At 52.9% G+C, this 20,881-nt stretch overlaps 1 protein-coding gene across 1 annotated transcript; it reads right to left on the reverse strand.

The window, feature by feature from the left end:
* Window positions 1-13,449: 13,449 nt before the first annotated feature.
* Window positions 13,450-20,660, reverse strand: GLRX (glutaredoxin). Its single transcript, XM_058656331.1, has 3 exons — window positions 20,348-20,660; window positions 15,371-15,490; window positions 13,450-14,374 (listed from the first exon to the last, which is right to left on the reverse strand). The coding sequence occupies exons 1-2, from the start codon at window positions 20,552-20,554 to the stop codon at window positions 15,374-15,376; spliced, it is 324 nt and encodes a 107-aa protein (XP_058512314.1). The 5' UTR covers window positions 20,555-20,660; the 3' UTR covers window positions 13,450-14,374; window positions 15,371-15,373.
* Window positions 20,661-20,881: the final 221 nt, after the last annotated feature.

Consider the following 20,881-nt stretch of genomic DNA (forward strand, 5'->3'; position numbering starts at 1 on the left):
TTGTGTGTTAAATATTTAGAATGTTCATATTGGAGATGGCTCAAGTGATGAGTTAAATTATGTTACCCTTAATAGTCCATCAGGGTTCTTCATAGCAAAATTACTCCCTTTATTTAGGAAAAAAAACTACTCTAAAGTCAGATGTACAGAGAGGAGGAGAGAGAGAGAGAGGAAGATTTCCATCCACTGATTCACTCCCTAAGTGGCTGCAGTGACCAGAGCTGAGCCGATCTGAAGCCAGGAGCCAGGAGTCTCCTCTGAGTCTCCCACACACGGGTACAGAATCCCAAGGCCTTGGGCCATCCTCTGCTGCTTTCCCAGGCTACAAGCAGGGAGCTGGATGGGAAGCTGGGCTGCCGGGATTAGAACTGGTGCCCATATGGGATCCTGGCGCGTGCAAGGCAAGGACTTGAGCAGCTAGGTTACTGCACTTTACAACCATTGAACTAAAAGACTCAAAGTTCTTCCCCTAACCCTACCGCTGGAGCAGCCAGGGAAGACCTGAGAATTCTGTCTCTCTCTAAAGATATTTTTTTATTGGAAAGGCAGATTTATAGAGAGAAGGAGAGACAAAGATCCTCTGTCCGTCCACTGGTTTATAGGAGCTGAGCTTTTGAGCTAAGCCAATCCAAAGCCTGGAACCAGAAGCTTCTTCTGGGGCTCCCACATGAACACAGGGATCCAAGCACCTAAGGCATCCTATGCCACTCCCCTGCCTGGCCACAAACAGGAACTGGATAGGACGTGGAGCAGCCAGGACTAGAACTGGCACCCACATGGGACACTGGCACTGTAAGTCAAAGAATTAACCTGTTGAGTCACTCGGCTGGCCCCTGAGGTTTTCTCTTGATCAAGAGGTGGTGGCTGGACTCCCTGCAATCCTCCCCTCACTGTCTCGTCTCCTCCAGGTGCAGGGAGCTCAGGGTCACACTGGGCACACTAGGTCTTTGGCTTTTTGCTCAGCTGATGGGGCAAGGCATGGCTTCTCATGGAATTACAGTTGGATTCTGAGAGGCCTTAGACCCGTCTGTGTGCATGCTTGAATAGGGGGTTTGAACAGGAAATTTGATTTCCCAGGTAGTTTTATTTCAATGATAGGGTTTGCTAGTATTTCAGAACATATTCTCACCACCCCCCTCCCCATCCAAGTTGTTCATTTTATTTTCTGATTAAAAAAAAAGTTGGCATTTGGTACCCTGCCTGCATGCTGTGTTGGAGTTCCTGATTCGAGTTCTGGCTCTGTGGCTTCTGTTCTTTCTTTCTGTGGGTACTCACCCTGGGGACAACAGAAGATGGCTCAAGTGTTTAGATCCTTGCCACCCAGAAACAAATGCAATGTCTGCAGGCTCATTGTCATAAAATTAAAATTTGGTGGCACAATGGAAAGCACCCTAGAAACCCTGCCTCACTGTGGCCTGGGCCCCAAGCCAGCCGTGGTTCTTAGAGCTTCTATCCCCTTAGGTGGAAGATGAGCAGGGTTGGCTTTCTCAGTTTGCAGTGACTTCCTCTGAGGGTGGAGTGGGTGCTGCGGAACCCCAGCAGGTGGGAAGGCCGGGGACAGTGCCAGATGTCCTGGCTCCTGAGTCCGCAGTGCTGACAGTTGGGGCCCAGGGAGCCTGAGCAGGGGACGGCACTGTCAGGGACAGAGAAAACTGCACCCACTGGGGGCCTCCAGGAGCAGAGCAGAGCCTGCAAGGAGGGGCAAGTGTCAAGTCAGGAGTACTCAGGACACCCCAGGAATAACTTGGGGAGATCTCACAGGCACAGCTGTTGAGAAAATGGACCTACTCATTCTTATTTCACCATTATCGTTCATGGGGTTCTTACAGCATGCCAGTCGCCTGCTGTGCTATTTCCATTAGAAGATACCGTGTCCCATGGGAGGCCCAGCCAGACTGGCAATGATGCCAAACGGCCCAGCTGATTCACATCTTGGCTGCACCTCATGTGATGTGTAAGTTGCCTCTGTCGCCCTCTGGACTTGAAAAATGGGCTTAGGGGACACACCCACCTCCTCGTATGGTTGGGGGAGGGGCACGAGGCTATTGCCAGAAGTGCTGAGAGCGTGGCTGTGTCCTTACGGGAAGAATGACTCAGTGCCCAGATCACGGCCATCGCTGGCATGACCGTTACCCCAGCGGCCCTCACGGCCAACAGCAGTTGCCATCTACCTCCTGAGTAAGGGCTGATGGCCACGTGGTCAGTGATTGGCAGAGCTGGGAAGAGCTCTGCTCTGACTCCAATGCCTGCAGGCTCCACCAACAAGCTAGCAGCCCTCCTCCACTCCCCGACTCCAAGCATTCCCAACAAGAGTGCACCCTGCACCGCGCACCCTGCAACCTGCCTGCCCTGTACCTGCTGCCTCCGGCCATGAGAGGAATCAATGCCGGCGTGCCCCTGGGAGACGGGCACACTCAGTGGGTTTGCCAAGGCTGATTTCAAAGTCCAGGAACCATCCAGGCCGGTCCCCTCCCCTGGTCTCATGCCAACTCTTTCCTCCCCTCCCCTTACCAAGGAAACTGTTCCAAGGTCATGAACCAACCTTGTGTTCCTAGTTGAGACAAGTAATCTGAAGCAGATCACGGGGTAAACAACATATCACACCTTCCCCCACCCCCCGCATGTGGAGACCAAGCTCTGCAGGTGAGCTGTCTCCTGGCTAAGGAAGATACAGCAGGGTTCCTGGCTCCTGGCTTCAGCCTGCCCAGACCTGAGATTGCTGTTCCAAGAGATTATTTTAAAGATTTATTATTTTTTGAGTTCTCTGAAAGGCAGAGTTACAGACAGAGGAGGAGAGAGAAAGAGAGATCTTTGATCTATTGGTTCACTCCCTTAGTGGCCGCAGCGGCCAGGGCTGGGCCAGGCCAAAGCCAGGGGCCATACATTTTATCCAGGTCTCCCAGGAGGGTGCAAAGGGCCAAGTACCGGGCCATCTTCTGCTTTCCCAAGTTGCATTAGCAGGCAGCTAGCTGAACTGGAAGTGGAGCAGCCATGTATGAGCCAGTGCTCATAAGAGGTACCAGCATCCCACTCAGAGTTTCAACCTGTTATGCCTCAGCTGCAGGCCACAGGGTAGATTTTTGTATATTAGAAGACACAAAGATCAATGCGTGTCCTCCCATACACTTCAAAGAATCACTAGACTGCTTAATATACGTGATACAAGGCAAATGCTGTGGAAGCAGTTGTTATACTGTGTTATGTAAGGAATGGTGACAAGAAAAAAGGTCTGTTCAGTGCAGATAGCATTTTTCAAATACTTCCGCTCCATGTTGGTTGAGTCTGTGGAGACAGACCTGTGGCCAGTGGGCCCCGGGACAAGTGGGCGGAGGAACATAGGCTGGCCGCAGGGCCTGTTCAGCTGGGAGCCAGGGAGAGAGGTTTGTCAGCTAATCCTCTTTAGTTTTAATCAATTTTAGCTTAATTAGTTGATTTCATTTTAATTCTCATAGTAAGAACCCAAGCTGAAAAGATTTGTCTGCCTGCACTCACACAGCCAGAAAAATAGCCGAGCCAGGGTCTGGGTTTGGTGCCTGTGGCTTCCACACCGTGAGAATCTATTCTGTGATTTCAGGGTTCTCGGGCTGCTTTCTGCCCTAAATTGTACCATTGAAATGAGTGAATGACTAGTGCTTCAAAGTACGACTTAATAAAGTTGTATAAAAAGAGGGAAGGAGCAGGCACTTGGTCTAGTGGTTAATACACTCACAATCCTGACCGGATACCTGGGTTCGGCTCCTGGCCCTGACTCTGATTCCAGCTTCCAGCTAACAAGACCCTGGGAGCAAGGAATGGCTCGAGTGGTTAGACCCTCACCCCCGTGTGGGACACCCTAACTGAGTTTCCAGCTCCCAGCTTTGGCCCAGCCGAGCCCTGCCTATTATGTGCCTTTTGGGAAGAAAACTAAGGGATGGCAGAAGTCTCTCCTTCAAATATTTTTTTAAAAGAGAGAGAAACAAGACCCGAAGGAGGAAGAGCGTGGGGTGCTACTCCAAAGTCTGCCTGACTAGGCAGCCGCTGCGGACCCGCTGACGGGGTTCAGCGAAGGCCAACGGGACTAGAGGAGAAGAAACCTTTTGCTTGTGGGAAACTGCTTCTTCACGCAGCCCTGCGTGAATCTCTTACTCACCCTCCACGTGACCCCCCACAATGCATGCTTGTGACCGAGGGAGTCTGCCTCCCATCCTGCGTGGGTGTAAAGACTTTCATGTGTGTGGTTTTGGCACTGGCAGGCCTATGGCAGTTAGAGGCAAGACAATTCAGTCTAAAGAATGCCATTTCCCAGTTGCTTGGGCCTACGTCAATTCATCCACACTAACAACTCTTGAAACAGTCTTGGGGTCAGCATGGCACTTGAACTGATCTGGAAGAGAGAGGCTTTGATGAAGCTTGAATCATTATAGAGAACATTGGAACTCATAACAGGTTGTCAGCTGAAAATATGAGTGCCAGTTTATGTCTCTGCTGCTCTACTTCCCATCCAACTCACTGCTCGCGCTCTGGGAAAGCACTAGAGGATGGCCCAAGGCCTTGGGATTCTGTACCCGTGTGTGGGAGACCCGAAGGAATCTCCTGGCTCTTGGTTTCAGATTGGCTCAGTTCGGGCCATTGCGGCCATTTGAGGAGTAAATCAACAGATGGAAGATCTTTCAGTCTCTCCTTCTCTCTGTAATCTAACTTTCCAATAAAAATAAATAAATCAATCTTAAAAAGATGTCAGTCTGCCAGAAGGGATGGCCACAGAGAGAATGCCAGACCTCAGTGACGAGCACCTGCAGGGTCTGGCTTGATCTGTTGTGGTGCTTTCATGAAACACCATATTCAGTGTGTTTTACTGGGCGGCACTGTGGCTCAGTGAGTTAAGCCACCACCTGTGATGTTGGCATCGCATGTTGGAGCTCTGTCTTAAATCCGGGCTGCTCCACTTCTGATCCAGCTCTCTGCTAAAGCAGCCTGGGAAGGCAGCAGAAGATGGTCCATATGCTTGGGCCCTGGGAGATTCATGGAGGCCAGGATGGCTCCTGGCTCCTGGCTCCAGGCTTAGACCCATTTAGGGAGTTAGCTGGTGGCAGGTAGGTTTTCTTTCTCTCTCTCCGTGTCACTACTTCAAATAAAATAAGTCTAAAGACTTGGAGGCCGGGAAGTCCACGATTAGAGCCCTGCTTCCGGCTTCACAGACAGCACCAGGTGAGGCATGCTCAGTGCCTCACCCTCCCCGGGCCCTCTCCCAAAGGGGACCCGTCCCACTCCCGAGGGTGCTGTCTTCCAGAAGGCCCAGTTCCATCCTCACCTTGGATTAGGGTTCCAATGCACAAGTTTTTGGAGACTCAGATATTCCAATCATTGCAGCCAATGCCAACATGAATTAGGGGAGAGAAAGGAAAAGAGGAACACACCTCCATTTCTAAAGCGTGTGACTATTTTTTCTTAAGATTAATTGATCTAAAAGGCAGAATACAGAGAAAGGGACAAGTAGAGAGAAGAAAGATCTTCCATGCACTAATTCACTCCCTACATGGCCACAACAGCCAGGACTGAGCTAAGTTGAGGCCAGGAGCCTGGGACTCCATCCAGATCTCCCACATGGGTGACAGGGGCCCAAGTCCTTGAGTCCTCTTTTCATTGCCTACTCAGGTGCCTGGCCAGGCAGCTAGATTGGAAGCAGAGTAGCCAGGACTTGGATCAGCACCCTGGTATGGGGTGCTGCCGTGGCAAATGGCTGCTGAACCTGTTGGGCCACAATACAGGCTCCATGCCTGAGGCTCTTAACTTCTAGAACATGCTCCGTGAAGAAAGTTGCCCAGTCTGTGCTATCCTGTTACAGTAGCAGAAAATGCACTGAATGGGAAAGTTAGTAACAAGAAGTGGAGCCTTTACTATTAAAACTATCTGCAAATGGGGGAGCGGCTTCGGATGTGGGTAACGGGTAGAGCCTAGCACGGTTTGTATGTGTGTGTTTGAAGATTTATTTATTTTTATTTGCAAGTCAAATATACAGAGAGAAAGAGAGACTGAGAGAAAGATCTTCTGTCCACCAGCTGCAACAGCCTGAGTTGAGCTGATCTGAAGCCAGGAGCCAGGAGCTTCTTCCAGGTCTCCCACACGGCCACAGGGTCCCAATGCCTGGGGCTGTCCTCAGCTGCTTTCCCAGGCCACAAGCAGGGAGCTGGATGGGAAGCAGGGCTGCTGGGGCACAAACTGGCACCTATATGGGATCCTGGCTGGTACAAGGTGAGGATTTAGCTACTAGGCTGCTGTGCTGGGTTCCCTGGTGTGGTTTTGAAGGGTGATGATGGTGAGGGCTCTGGAGATGAGGAGACCTTCAGGGGAAGTCTGAAGCTTCCCCAAGATGACTTGAGTGTCCGTGAACAGCATACTCTGGGCAGCCCAGGCGGTTCTGGGGAAATCTCCAAACTGAGGAACGAGGCGTTGGACGCTAGAGTAAGGGCCGCTGTGGGGAGCAGCCGACCCCACACGGATGAGGGGCTTCAAGATGGCGGCTGGCCGAGTGCCAGGAGGCGGGACTTGTCCCGCCAGTGGGCAGGCAGGAAGTCACAAGGATAGGCTAATTCTCCCTCGCTGCGAGTGCTGACCTATCAGATCGCACCCCGTGGACCACGTGCAGAAGTGATTGGTGGAGAACTGTTTATAAGCAGCCTGCTTTCGGCAATAAACCTTTTCGCTTTTTGGTTCGTGACAAGTGGTGGCCCGTATGGGGAGAATACAGAAACGGAAAGAAATGTGGGAAGAAGGGTGGTGGAAAACGGGAGGAAGGGCGGCGAAGAAGCGGGTAGGAAAGCTTAGACAGACGGGGACAGGAGCAGCGGAGAAAAGGTTTTAAACACAGCCACTTTTGCCAGTTTTTCCCGGACCTCCAAGAGTGTGACGGCGTTTTTAGTGTGGCTGCTGTTGGACGGCAGCGACAGACCATGCAGCAGAGGAAGCGGTGGAGACCCTAGGGGAACTGTACCCATTCCCTGAGGCCTCATGGGAGGTAGAATTTGACAGTGACAGCCAGAGCTGTCTGGCAGGGCAATCTGAGCAGCCAGTGCTCCAGGGCCAGCCAGCTGCTTCTGGCCACTGAGAGGAAAATGAGAGAAGCAGATGAGGCGAGGAGGGATTGTAGGAAGCTTACAGTCGGCTTGGAGGTTGGCGCCTGCATCCAGCGTCAGGGTGCCAGGTTCAGTTCCCAGTCTGCCTGCTAAGTCTGGCTTCCGGCCCTAAGTCAGCAGGCAGGCCTGCAGTGCTGGGCTCCTGTCTCCCACGTGGCGCCCCAGCTCCTGGTCCACTCCCAACTGCTCTTTCTCTCTACCTCTGAAGTAAATGCTGTAAAAAACTGTTTTAAAGATGGAATTTATAATTAAAAGGGAAGCGGAACAAAAATATTTGGAAAACATTCAGCCTGGCCTTGAAAAAAATTTAAAAAACAAAACTTTCAATTCCTGCCTGCAGATGTTTAAACCTCAAAGTTATAAGTCGATGGTGCGCACCAGGGCAGTGGCTTGATCTAATTATAGTGAAGTTGGAGCATTTGGGAAGCAGTTGGGTTGAGCTGGTTTGCTAGCTGGGTGATTGGACCATGTGGCTTTATCTGCAGAGACCATGAAGGAGTGTGAGGCCACCTTGGTTTCAGAGCATGTGTTGTGCAGCCTGGGGCCCAGGCAGAAAGCTTGGTAGGGGACACCCGTCTTAGTACCTTAGAACATAGATCTATGGCATGTGACTCCAGCCTGGAAGAACCTTAGGTCTGAGATGCCAGGATGTGGCACTGGAGGACCTGGTACTCAATCCAGCGTGCCTAGCGAAGGGATAGGCAGTCAAGCAGCCGTAAGATATATTGCTGTTTTGCCTTTGGGGGTTGGACTTTTCAGGCACCAGTTATACCCTCTTCCCTGTTTGCCCCTCTTTGGAATGGAAATGTCTGTCCTATCCCTGCCCCACTGTTGCATTTGGAAGCAGATGTGCTGTTTTTATTCCACATATTTGCAATAGGGGCAGTGTTTTTGAGAATGGTTCATGCTTCGCGTCCTCCGTGTGTGATTGAAAGAAAGAACTGGGCTGTGGACTTTCAAATCGGAGCTAGATGGAGTTAAGACTTTGGAGCTATTAGCACGGACTGAATGCATTGTACACGTGGGAAGTTCCAAATCTAGCTGATCAGGAGCAGAGTGCTGTGGTTTGAGTACACGCCCCAAAAAGCATGTGATGGAAACCTCAATGCTACGATAACAGCATTGGGAGGTGGGGCGAGATGGGAGTGGGTGGCTTGAGAGAATGCCTCATGTCCTCTCTTCCCCCATGTGTGAAAGAGGGATTCTTGGGGACAACCCATCAGCCATCGGGCTATACTGAACACTGGGGCATAGGGGAGCAGTCCCCAAGGTGCCTCTGGCCTGTCCCCTCCTCCAGCAGCCCCTGCTGCCTGCCCCAGGCTTCCTGGAGGGGAAGAGAAGGGAAGCAGACACATCCTGCTCTTCCTGTAGCCGACCTGCTTGGAAGGGCTCATATGCAGTGTGGGGAGGGGGAGCCCCTTTTCTCCACTCCTCATCCCTGCCAGATTCCCACTCTCTGACACTCTCATCATGCCAAGGAGCTTCAACAAGTTCATGGAAAAGGAGCATTAGAAGTATTATAAAAAAAATGAATAGGAAAAAAACCATGGATTTCAAACTTTTTTGCAGCAAAATAAGCACATTTTGCAGTTTTTTTTCCCCTCACACAGAATGTTTGTCTTTCAAGCTCACTTTTTTCCAGGAAGTTGTTCAAATTCCTTATGGAGTAACCACTCCTCTGAAGCTATAAGGAAGGGCAGGCCAGGGTCAGCCTCAAAGAAATTGCTTTTTTTAAAAAAGAAAAAAAAAAAGATTATTATTGGAGAGAGAGAGAGAGAATATCTTCCATCCACTGGTTCTCTCCCCAAAGTAACCACAGTAACCAGTGTTGGTCTATGTTGAAGGCAGGGACCAGGAACTCCATCCAGGTCCCCCATGTAAGTGGCGAGCACCCAAGCTCTTGGGCCATTATCTTCCACTTCTTTCCCAGCACTAGTTGGGGAGCTGGATGGCAAGTGGAACAGCCAGAACTGGAACTGCCATGTCAAGATGGGATGCAACTGTCTCCAATGATGGCTTAACAGGCTGTGCCACAACACCAACCCCATGTACCCACTCTTGACACTCATCGGGGGCTGCATTCCAAATGTGGGGACACAGTCCATGCCCACAGGTTCCAGGGGGAGTCCCTTAATTCTGCCTCCCCAGGGGGCACTGGTCCAAAAGAGCCTGTCTGATACTGGTGGTGAGAGCCCAGAGTAGAATGTGTTAAATATCACCCCGGCCCAGCTGCCAATAGGTAAAATCCCCACCTTACCTGCACTTTGTCATTTTGTATGAATGTACTGATCCCCATGGCACACGGACGAAAGCTAAGAGGACAGTTGCTTTGCTCTTTGCTGAGTCACAGTCCAGTGGCCTGGGAGGGGATCCAGATGGGCAAAAGGGCCATGCCCTGTACCAGCTTCTGTACCTATGGTCTACTTCCCCACCCCCTCCCTTCTTTCCTTCCTCCTTCACCTCTGCCCAGCTCACTGCAAAGTCGCCTGGGGACAGGGAACAGAAACCTGTGCACAAATATAACCCCTTGCTTAAACAGCCCTTGTACTTAAAGGGACCTGCCCTTTGAAAAGGCAAGACTGCTATTAATGTGAGAAAGGAAACCTAAGGAAAATATCCCAGGAGCCCAATGCTTTAAGCCATGTCTGAGGACTGAAGACGATTATTAGGGTGTGGGAAATTAGGGATTCTGGCTTGGAGCCGGGGTGCTTACATTCACTGGAGACGTAAAGGGTTCTCACTGGGGCTGTAATTGCCCTGGAAGGTGCACCTTCAGGCAGCCTTCAGTCCACGGACGTGGCTATCAGGAGGAGCCCTTGAAGCGGCTTTTCTCCCCCCCTTTGAGAGACAAACAGAGCTGGGTGCAGTGGGAAGGGGGCTCCACTCAGTAATTTGCTCCCCAAGTGCCTGCGGTGACAGGCTGGCTCAAGCTGAGATCAAGGGCCTGGAGTGCAGTCCAGGTCTCCCCTGTGGGTGGCTGGAATCCTGTGACTTGAATCAGTACCGCTGTCACCCGAGGTCTGTGTTGGCAGGAAGCTGGAGGCAGTAGCGGGAGGTGGGCATCAAACCCAGTGCTCGGTGCAGGACTTGGGTGTGTTGACCAGCAAGCCCCACACTTACCCCAAGGCTGGGAATTTTTCCATCTGGTCATTCTTGCTGCTTTCCTGTGCCCCGCCCTTCTGCCGGGCTCACTGTGCGCTGTGGAACACAGAGTCCACTCTGAACAGGAGGACAACAGGTCCCTTTCCCTGGCATGGCTCACTGTGACCTTGGAGAAGAAGCTCAATGACCCCAAAGAGAAGATACTCAGAAGCTAACAGTTGGCAATCCCAGCTAAACGGCCAGATCCACCGTGATCACCAAGCCCTTTTATTCATTCATTCAGAAGACATGTCTACAATGTCTAGTAGAAGCCTGGCAGTCCTTCTGTTATTGCTGATAGGCAAAGAGGCAGACAAGGGAGCAGGGCTGGGGAAGAAAGAGACAGAGATAAGCAGCGTGAGAGCACACCCGCATCGGCTGGTTGGCTCCGCAGTGTTTGTAGCAGCCTCTGGCAGGGGCTGAAGTCAGGAGGCGAGACCTTGGCGCAGGGCTGCCACGTGAGCAGTGGGGCATCAGTCACGTGAGACGTCACAGTAACAGGGAGCTGGATCAGGAGCACAAGTGGCCGGAACACCAACCAGGCATGCCATCTGCTGTGGGATGTGGGCGTCCTGTGGCTTAACTACCACATCGCACACCTACTCCACCTTGGGCTCTAACAATGGGTGGCAGGAGCCCAATTACTTGAGCCAGCACGGCTTGCCTCTTGGGGTGTGCATTGACAGAAAGCTGGAGGCCCAAGTACACTGAGTGTCACACTCAAGGCTCTCCAAAATGGGAAGCAGGAGTCTAAACTCGGCATGTTAACCATGAATGCAATCACCTACTCTGCTTGGCTCTTCTGGTATAAATCTTGAGTTGGACAAGAGTTTTCTCAGCCAGGTCGCCTTGTATTTGGCCTCCCCAAAGCTAGGGGGCGCAGTGAGCCTTGGTGCTGGCCAATAGGATGTGAGCAGAAGTGGTGAATACAATTGTTTAATCGGCGGAGACCTAATGGAGGAAACATCACCTTACAGTCTCTACACCACCCTGAAAAAGCAGCTTCCGTCATGCTTTGTCTTTGCAACGGCAGCTTCACCTGTGTCCTAACTCACACCCGGGGTCCTGCGATATGGGTGATCTCAGCATAGTTAGGAACAGGGATAGAACCCAGACACAGGGTTCTGGCCAGACCCAGGGCCACCGAGCAGTGAGGCCATAACAGGGGCTCGTGCTTTATAGCTTGAGGACAGAATGTCCACATGGGCGATGTGCAGATCCTTGCCTGGCCTCACGTTGATGATCCACTAGCTTCCATGTTCCACATCTGGCCAGGTGAGAAGTAGCAGGTGCATCACACTCCCGCAGAAATGGGTATCCTCACCTACTCCTCCAAGCAAAAGGTAGACTCTGCTCTTAGAAACCAAAAAAAGATGATAGTTTTGTAGAGCACAATGCTAAGCCACCACCTGCGAGGTAGGCAACCCCTGGAAGTGCTGGCTCCAGGCCCAGTTACTCCACTTCCAGTCCAGCTCCCTGCTGATGTGCCCAGGAAAGCAGCAAATGATGGCCCATGTGAGACTTGGATGAAGATCCAGGCTCATAGCTTTGGACTGACCCAGCTGTTTAGAGTGGACCAGTGGATGGAGACCTCTGTGTCTGCCTTTCACCCTCCTGTTGGTCGCAGGGTACTTAGCTCCACCAGCAGCCTGCCCAGATGACTACAACTGCTGCGTGTTTCCAAGCCTCATACACTGGCTACCCCAGAAGGCCCCTGGTGGGCTCCCTGGAGACGGCAGTCCACGCCCCAGGACCGTCTTGAGCTTCTTTCCTCCTGGAGTGTCCACTGTGTGGTGATGACAGCTCCCGCTCTCACAGCTGGGTCCCGTGGCTGTTACTTTCCAAGATAAAAAAAGCATCACCTTGGGAAGTGGAGCACAAGGCTTGGGATGCCTCCGACACAGTCGCTGTAGAGGGACTGCTTGCCAACCTCAGATGCAGGTGCCTGGGTGTTAAGGAGAACCACACATCCTACACGCCGCTCTGCGTGTCCCCTGTATTTCACAGTGTGCTGAAATAGGCATAGACATCCGTGAAGCAGGTGAATGTGTGGCCCTACACTAGGGCCTGGAGATTAATCTTCCATCTGTTGGTTCATTCCCCAGATAGCTGCAATAGCTAGGGCTGGGCTGGTTCAAAGGCAGGATTTTCTTTTGGTTTCCCACGTGACTAAAGGAGTTCAAGCACTTGGACCATCCTTTGCTTCTTTTCCAAGCCATAAGCAGGGAGCTGGACTGCGAGTGGAGCACCCAGAATACAAACCAGCTCCCTGTGGGATGCCAGTGCTGCAGGTGGAGGTTTAGTCTACCGTACCTCAGGTATGATTTTGCACTCTATTTGGCTTTTTTAAGCCGTGTGGATGTGTATTGACAGAACCAAACCTCCAGCTAGTAAATGGGTTAATAAGAGCATCAAGGCCCCAGCCTTCAGGTACCCCCCGCCCATTCTGGCAAGCGACCAATATAAATGAGGAAGTGCCAAAGGGCCTGATAGGCCCTGCACCTGGGGCCAACGGTTAAGCTGCTGCTCAGCAGACCTGCAACCCCAACCGCAGTGTCTGTGGTCAAGTCCAGGTTCTGCTGCTCATCTCAGCTTCTTGCTGGTGTATATCCTGGGAGGCAGCAGGTGACGGATCAAGCACTTGGGCCAACTTAGGACACCCAGGTTCTGTGTGTGGTTTCTGGCTTGGCCCAGCCCCTGAGGGGAGCAGGCATTTAGGAAGAATCGAGTGGTTAGAGGAGCTCTGTTTAGGCAGTGAGAGTAGAAGGGGGACGGGGTGGGAAGGAATTGTAAGTACAGCCTTGAATGATAAGCTTGGAAGTATAATGGAGAAGGGGCGGTTCATGAGGATTCAAGGGCACAGACACATGTAACTTTGGGTGGCATTCAGTGTTGTGCAGTCTTGCCTGAAGGGAGAGGCCCCCAGGGGAAAGCAGCTGATCCAACAGGAGAAGGAACATAACACAAACGCTGACAGAGCCCTCATGCTCACTGGGCAGCGTAATTGTTACTGCGATAAGGAAACCGTAACACCCTAAAGCCGTTGGTGCTCTGAGGGTGACAGCGCCTGCATCTCATTTGTCATGTCGGAGACCCACAGGAGTCCACCTCCCAGACATGGTATTGCACAAGGGATTGCTCATCCCTCCCCTTCCGGTCTTGAGAACATGGAAAAGAACCACACAAAACCCTCCGGGTCATTTTGGCCACTTTATTAGAAAAGTGAATCATTCTTACTGGAGTCTACAGATAGAGGTGAACTCAATCTTACCATCCAGAACAGACACGCATCACCATTTTTAGTGTGGAATCAAAAAAAAAAAAAAAAAGAAAAAGAAAAGAAAATCACTCAGCAGAGTGTTTATCTGGCTCCTTTCAGGCACTCTTGGGGGAACAGAACATTTGCTGTACTTTAGCCAGGAATCTGGTTCACACACAATTGTCTGGGAGGGTCTGGACACCCGTCTTCTGGACTGAGCTGCCATGGAACCACAACGTCTACACTTGTGCCCTTGACATGGAGTGGACACCAACGTGGTCTCCAACTCAGACCCTTGGAGAGTGGCTGGACGACATACAGGCTCTGCGAGCCAGCAGGGCATGGCCATGGACACAGCTGGGAGGCTGGGCGCTTGGGGAAACATGTGGACGCAATTGAAAAGATACATTCTAAACACCCACCCATTCCCTCATCGGAACTCTGGGAAGTCAGGCCCAGCCAGATCACGGCAGCCTCTTATGAAACATCTGGGAGCCCAGTTGAGTTTTGGGAGGGTGGGAAGGGTTGGGGGTGGTGTTGGACAATCATGTTGACAGATACTGACTCACAAATCGGGGCCCTGCAGCCCACAGAGAATAGGACAAAATGCATTCAAGAAAGGACGGCTTCCGGGTGAGTGAGCAGAGCCCAAACCAGAATGTGGCGTGGTCCTCCAGCACGGCGGGAACCAACACAGAGGGAAACCACGTGCTTTCTTTCAGCCTGCTGGGGAGAGTCACTCGGCTGGACGATTCAGAGGCCAGAGGAGAATTTCTGTGCAAACTTCTGTCCCCCAGGAAGTGCTGCCATTGCTTGCCAAGCTGTCCGGCTCTCTAGGGGGCCCGGCAGGGTGGGGCTGACCCTGCCAGGAAAGAAGCAAAGAATGACATCTTTGGCAGCTGGAAAAATGGCTAGCCTCCTCTTTTAGGCTGAGCTCAGACTATTATGAGACGGGAGGCATGCAGTGATGGGGTTGGGGAGAGGAAGCCCCCGTTGAACTGAAAGCTTTAGCACTTGACCGGACGCCAGAGGTTAACTCGGTCCTGGAAAGGCGATCTAGCATTGTGTCCATACGACTGGTCTTGTTGTCTTATTTAACTGTTTCATTTCGGGAGATAGGGCTTAATGGTAGCCCTGCCTCCACACACTAGCTGCCTCTGCCCCGCCCCCTCCTGGCAGGCCCTAGCACGTCACACTGTTTTCAAGAACTACCATCTGCCTGTTTTAGATCTACCCACTTCTCCAGAAGACACATTGTACGTTACCTCCTTGCACATCACTGCATTCCCGGGGATAGTCCCACTGTTTGGCACACAAGTCAGTGCTCAATAATCAGTGGTTAAGTGAGGCTGATGCAGTAGTACAGTGGGTTAAGTCACTGCCTGCAACTCCAGCATCCCATAGGGGCACTGGTTTATGTCCCTGTTGCTTCACTTCCAATCCAGCTCCCTGCTAATGACCAGGCAAAAGCCGTGGAAGATGGCCCACAGGTTGATGCTTCTGCCACCACATGGGAGACCCAGATGAAGCTCCTGGCTCCTGGCCCTGGCCTGGCCCTGCGTAGGCCACTGCAGCCTTCTGGGGAGTAGACCTGAACATAGAAGCACACTCCGTGCTCTTTCTTCTTCTCTGTGGCTCTTTCAAATACGTAAATCAAACTTTTAAAAAACAGTTTTAAAGTGAAGGCTGAGTGAGAGGACTTCCCCTGTGGACACAATTGATCCCACTGTGAAAAGTGGACTTGAGAAATGGCTGCCGTCACAGTTCCCACAACCACCTCTGCCCAGGGTGCCCTCCTAGGCTGTGAAGCCTGGTAGCCAGAGCCCACTGCCTCCTGGGGCTCTCCATGGCCACTCACCCATCACTGCCGCAGTGCGCCAATCTGCTTCAGCCGTGTCACCAGCTCCCCCTTCTCCTGAAGGGCCTCCAGGTCGCTGCAGCCCCCGATGCAATGTTTGCCAATGAAGACTCGAGGCACCTGCAACGACCGACAGCCAGGCCATTGAAGGCAGGTGTGGACCACCCTGGGAGGAAGAGAACTTCTCCTGCCCAGGAGCCGGAGCTCTCCAACTCACTCAGCCACTGCCTCCTACGAGCTCCTTCGGGAGCCATTTATGACACAACATTTTTTTTTTCAGATGGACTGGGCTGTGCCTGTGGGCAGCCACCCCAGTTGTCAGAGGGATGTAAAATATCACACAAAGAGTATAGACTAGCTGCAGCCTGGCCACCTCATCCAGTCCCAGTGCAGCTGCCAGCATCGAGACTGAGTGGGGCCACAGTGAGCAGGAGGCAGCTGGGTTTAAAGCATCATTCTGAACAGCAGGTGCCTGATTTCTCAGGTCCAGGGTTTATTAAATGCAGTTATCACTCGGGGCTGTTAGAACACAGCTGGGCTCTGTCCTTAGCCAGGGAGAGACCAGTAGGAGCTGTGTGCCTCCTTGCCCATAAGATGCTCCAGGGCTTCAGTGTGGCACCAGCCTAGGTGCAGCAGGTTGGGCTACCGCTTGCGAGGGAGACAGCCTATAGGAGGGCTAGTTCGAATCCTGGCTGCTCCACTTCTGATGATGCTCCTGGGAAAGCAGCGGAAGGTGGAATTCTAGTGCCTGACCCAGTCCCAGCCATTGTAGCCACCTGGAGGAATGAACCAATAAGTCAAAATCTTTTCTTTCCCTATCACTCTTTCAAATATATCTGTGAAAACACACACACACACACACACACACACACACACACACACACACACTCTGAGTGTTACAAATAAAAATACAGCAGCTCCGGGATAAGGAGGTTTATCTGTTTCGGGTCACAGAGAAGAGTGACACAGCCATTGCACCTACTGGCTGGGCTGCACTCCAGTCACTCACATGCCTTCTCTGACACAGGTCTTGGGCTCCACCCACCCAGGATGCTTGAGGATTGTGGAATCCTGGGGGAGGTGGCAGTCCCCTCATGGCACCCAACTTCTAGCCTGCAGATGGCATGTGTGGGCTGCCTGGCAGTGAAGAAGCATATGCCCTACATATCACCAGGTGACCCAAGGCAGGGACTGCCCAAAACACTGGCAATGGGCCCAGAGGGGTGGCCGGGATAGTCCCTTTCAGACACATGCCATTTCCCTCAACCCCTGGTGGATGATTGAAGATTGGAGGAAGGAGGGAGGAAGGAGCTGGAATTTTTTAGGGACATACATGTCGCATGAAGAAAGGGGTTCCTGCACATGCTCACGGCCATTTCCTGTGCCCCGAGACCAAGGGAGAACCTGGGGACCTTGTCTGTTTGTAGGGAGAGAGGAGTGGCTGGTCATGTCCCTAGTCAGAAATCATTGCCTGCTCTCTCAATCTGCAGCCTCCACGCCAGCAGATTTGTCCAAGGAAGGGACAGCCGCACAAGCAACTCTGTTTGTAGCCATAGCAGGAAGGACGGTTGCGGGGGTGTGGAGGAGGGGGAACCCTGATTCCTGCCCTGCACACTGGCCAACGTTTTCAGGAAAACAAAGTCTCCCAAGCATAAATTTTGGGGCTTGTGGTTTGTGTTGCCCCCAAAGCACCCTGCTGTGATGAGCTGTTACAGCGAAGGAAATTGGATGGGGATCCTACCACACACACGGCCCTGAAGACACTAACGGCACTAACGAGATAGAGACCATCTGAGTGTCCAGCAAGAAGCCATGACCTCCGTGCTTTGCAAACCACGGCAGCCATCCCCACTCCTGCAAGCAGCTGTGTGGCTGCCTCTGGTTGACCAGGAGACCCCGAGGAGCCAGGAGTCCACTCTGTGTTGGGCTGTGGTTCACTAGCTGGACCGTACCTCACATCCAGGGATGGGCTGGCTAACCCACAGGTGGCCACTCCATCCTGTCTCTTGTTTCTGAACTCAGGACATGTGTGTTGGGGCCCCTGAACTTGCATGTCCAGCAAATTTCCAGGTGCTGCTGTGGCTGCTCCAAGGATTTTATCTGCAAACCATTGGATGATGCTGAATGACTGTTCATCACCTTCCCACCCTGGCAGGGGCAGAAATGAAGAGCTGAGGCTTGGCAAACCCAGCCTCACAGCTGTCCCCAACACCTGACACAGACAAGGACATGTGCGCTGAGGCTGTTCCCAGAGTGGAGTTGAGCACCGCTCCCCCATTCCCCCAGTAAAGATTGCTGAGATGCCACCTGTGCCTTCACACACCCTCCACCCCCAAGCCTGGGCATCAGCAGACCCCCTTAAAACCCACATGTGAAGCATGTTCCCCAGCGAAGGTACCAGGCAGGCTGGAGGTGCCATGGCCTGGGGCCTGTGGATGTGAAATAGGAAACCTGAAGCATGGGAGATTCAACTCGGGGCAGAGAAGGGAGCTCCATGGGCTGTAGGTCGCCTGGCCCAGCCCTCTCCTTGGAGGAACTTGCAAGCCCGTCAGTCTCATATAATGGGACCAATTGTCACCTTCGACCACGTCCGCTAACACGGCCTAAGTGCCATTTGCCACCAACTCAGCCAGGCCGAGTCTCCCACACCCAGATTCCTGGGGTGGAGCAGTTCGCAATGTTTCTCCCCTACTTTCTGGGTCCCCAGCATGGGCTATGTCATTTCCTGCCAGAACCAGCACCATAGCCCACAGATGCCTCCTAACTTAACCCTCGCCCCTGCCCTCCCGCAGGCTGACTCTTCCCGGCAGCTCGAAGCAGGTTGCGTCACTCCTGCGCCGACGCATCGGTGGCCTCTCCGGTCTCTTCCTGTTGAAGCCACAGCCTTTCTGTTTGCCAGGCCTTGCTTACCTCCCTCCCAGACTCTGTTCGCTCTTCCTCTCCCCCTGGCCTCCTTTCTCTCCCACAATCCTGACAAGCACACTTCCACCACAAACCTTGGTCATGCTGTCTCCACAGCCTGGAACATTCATTTAACATCCACATCTCCATGTTTCTGTAAACTCACTCATGTGTTCCTAGTAAGGCCTTGATGTAGGCTCCATTTACAACTGCACCTGATTTCTATCTCTTAATTTTCCCTCATTGCATCTCCTAGCAGCCAGATTTTTTTCTATTAATTGTTTCATCTCCCTCACTAGCATTTGGGTTTGAAAAAGGCTAGAGTTTGCTTTCACGGCTATGTTCCCAATATCCAGCTAACCTGCAGGTGCTTAAAAGTATGTGTCGTGTGCCCCAAAGTCTGCCCGCATGAAGGAGAGAAAAACAGGCCTTCTTGAAGAAACAAAAGCTGATGGCTAACAACAGCTGTGGCCAGTCTCCCTGCCTTCCAGAAAGTGTTCAGAGAAGTAGAGAAGTTCAGTGGCAAGAAGGTTATCGATGCCACTCAGAAACCTGAGCAAAGGAAGGAAGAGCCTCAGAGAGGGATAGACTCGAGCGATAGACTCGCAGACAGGGCACCCAGGGCTGGGCCTGGCCAAAGGCAGCTAGGACCCGCCATGCACCACCTGCCCTATGGCCTGAAGACCCACGGCTGCTGCCCTAAGGCCTCCGAGAGCCCCTTTACCGTGGTAACATTTCCCTGTTAGGGCCCGAGAGGCAGACAACTTCACAGGCACACACCAACCTGTGACAAAACTTTCCAGCAAATCTCAAGACTGCTAGAAGAAGTGGTGTGGTTCTACCAAGAACCGAAAGGAAAAGTGCTCAGTGGGACAAGGTTCCCCTACTCCACCGCCCATGGGAAGCACCTGCGGGTCTCTCCAACCTCTGGCACCTGGCTCCCACCTCCAGCCTCCGTGGGGACTTCATTGGCCTGTGGTGTGAAACGGCCCCAGGAGCATCTCACAGGCAGCAGAGTTGGGGAACTACTGGTGCGGGCACAATCCCCAGCTGTGTCTTGAGCAGCCAAGCTGCAGGTACCCCTGCCCAAGACTGGGGCTTGCGGCAACCTGACAGCATAGCCCGCCTCCTGCAGGAAAATATGGCAGCTGTGAGGAACGGGGAGAAGTCTTCTAAAGGCTTCTGCTTAGAGCCTACAGAACACCCTCCATGTCCAACTAGAGCCGAAACAGGAGTACATGGTTCTAGAACATTCAGCTGGAAAGGGAACCCAGGTGAACTCGTGGTTACCCCGTCCCCAGCCAGCCCTGGAACCCACGCAGGTGATTTGGCTGACATATGGAGGAAGGACAGGGTGGTGGAGGGGAAGGGGGTCCCAGTCTGTTCATAGCAATGGGGACTTGGAGATCCTCTCTTCCTGGGTGTTCTGCAGTCGGATTTCTTGAAGAGTCTGCCTAGAACCTCACTGCAAGTCCCTGGGAGAGCCAGGGCAGGCGCTGGCCTCCCCACACCAACTGGTTTGGCAATGCCCAAAATGAACTCAGAGCAAGGGGCAGGTATAATGGGGCCCTAGATGTGGGAGGGGGTCAGATATAGAGGAAGCAGCAAACAGTTCTGATAAAACTCCCAGAGAGGGAAGGGCGGCAAATGCCCTGTGCTACGTGGCCAAGGCAGGCAGGCAGGCAGTGAAAGGGATTCCCATGTAGGGTGACAAAAAGGCAGAGGTGCTCCCACCTCCAGTCCCTCCATGCACCTGCCAGTCCCGCATGGGGCACCAGCTGAAAGCTGTGAGCCCCGCATCCACCCACTCACCCACAGCACTGAAGACAAAGCTTCCAGAGAGCGACTTGGGAGCTGCAGGTTCAGCTGTGGCATGGCATGCAGGCTGGACCTCCCGGATTGCCAGCCTGCTGCCTGCCTGTTCTTCCAGGGACCAGAGCCTCCCTCCCCCCACCCCCGCAAAGCCCTCTGGGCCCCTCAAAGGAAAAAGCCCAGGCTGCCTCGGGGAGAAATGCTGTGGGGAAGAAGAAGCCATCTGGTGGTGGGTGGGAGCTCTGAGCACGGAGCCACACTCACCGTCCTGGCCCCTGTAAGCCGCTGAAAATAATCTTGAATCCCATCCATGTCGTTGGCGGCCGTGATATCCACGAATTCCAGGAACCCTTGCTTGAAGGGCAGTTGGCTGAGGATCTCTTGTGCTTTCTTGCAGAAGGGGCAGGTGGGCTTGATGAAGACCACCACCTTCCCAGGCTGGATTTTGCTGTCCACGAATGCCTGAGCCATGCTGATGGGAGGAATCCGCTCCACAGCAGGGACCGCTTTCCTGGGCTCCTTCTGCTGCGGTGGCTTAAGACTCGGCCCAGCCAGCTGCTCCCAGTTAATAAGGAACCTCCCTGGAGGAGGAGCTGGCCTGGTAGCGCGCTCCAGTTTTAAAGGGACCGCCTCCACGTCACCACAGTCTGGCCCGATACACTGGTTAGCTTGCTGCGAAGACAGGCTTGCTGTTTTGCCATTGTCAGCTGTGGCCAGGGTGACCTTGCTGTCCTCAGACGTGTGGTGGGGGGCAGCCTGCCCAATGCCAGGCATCAGAGTTAATGACCCTCTGGAGAG

The sequence above is a fragment of the Ochotona princeps genome, chromosome 28, assembly GCF_030435755.1.
Source record: "Ochotona princeps isolate mOchPri1 chromosome 28, mOchPri1.hap1, whole genome shotgun sequence".
NCBI classification, from domain to species: Eukaryota; Metazoa; Chordata; class Mammalia; order Lagomorpha; family Ochotonidae; genus Ochotona; species Ochotona princeps.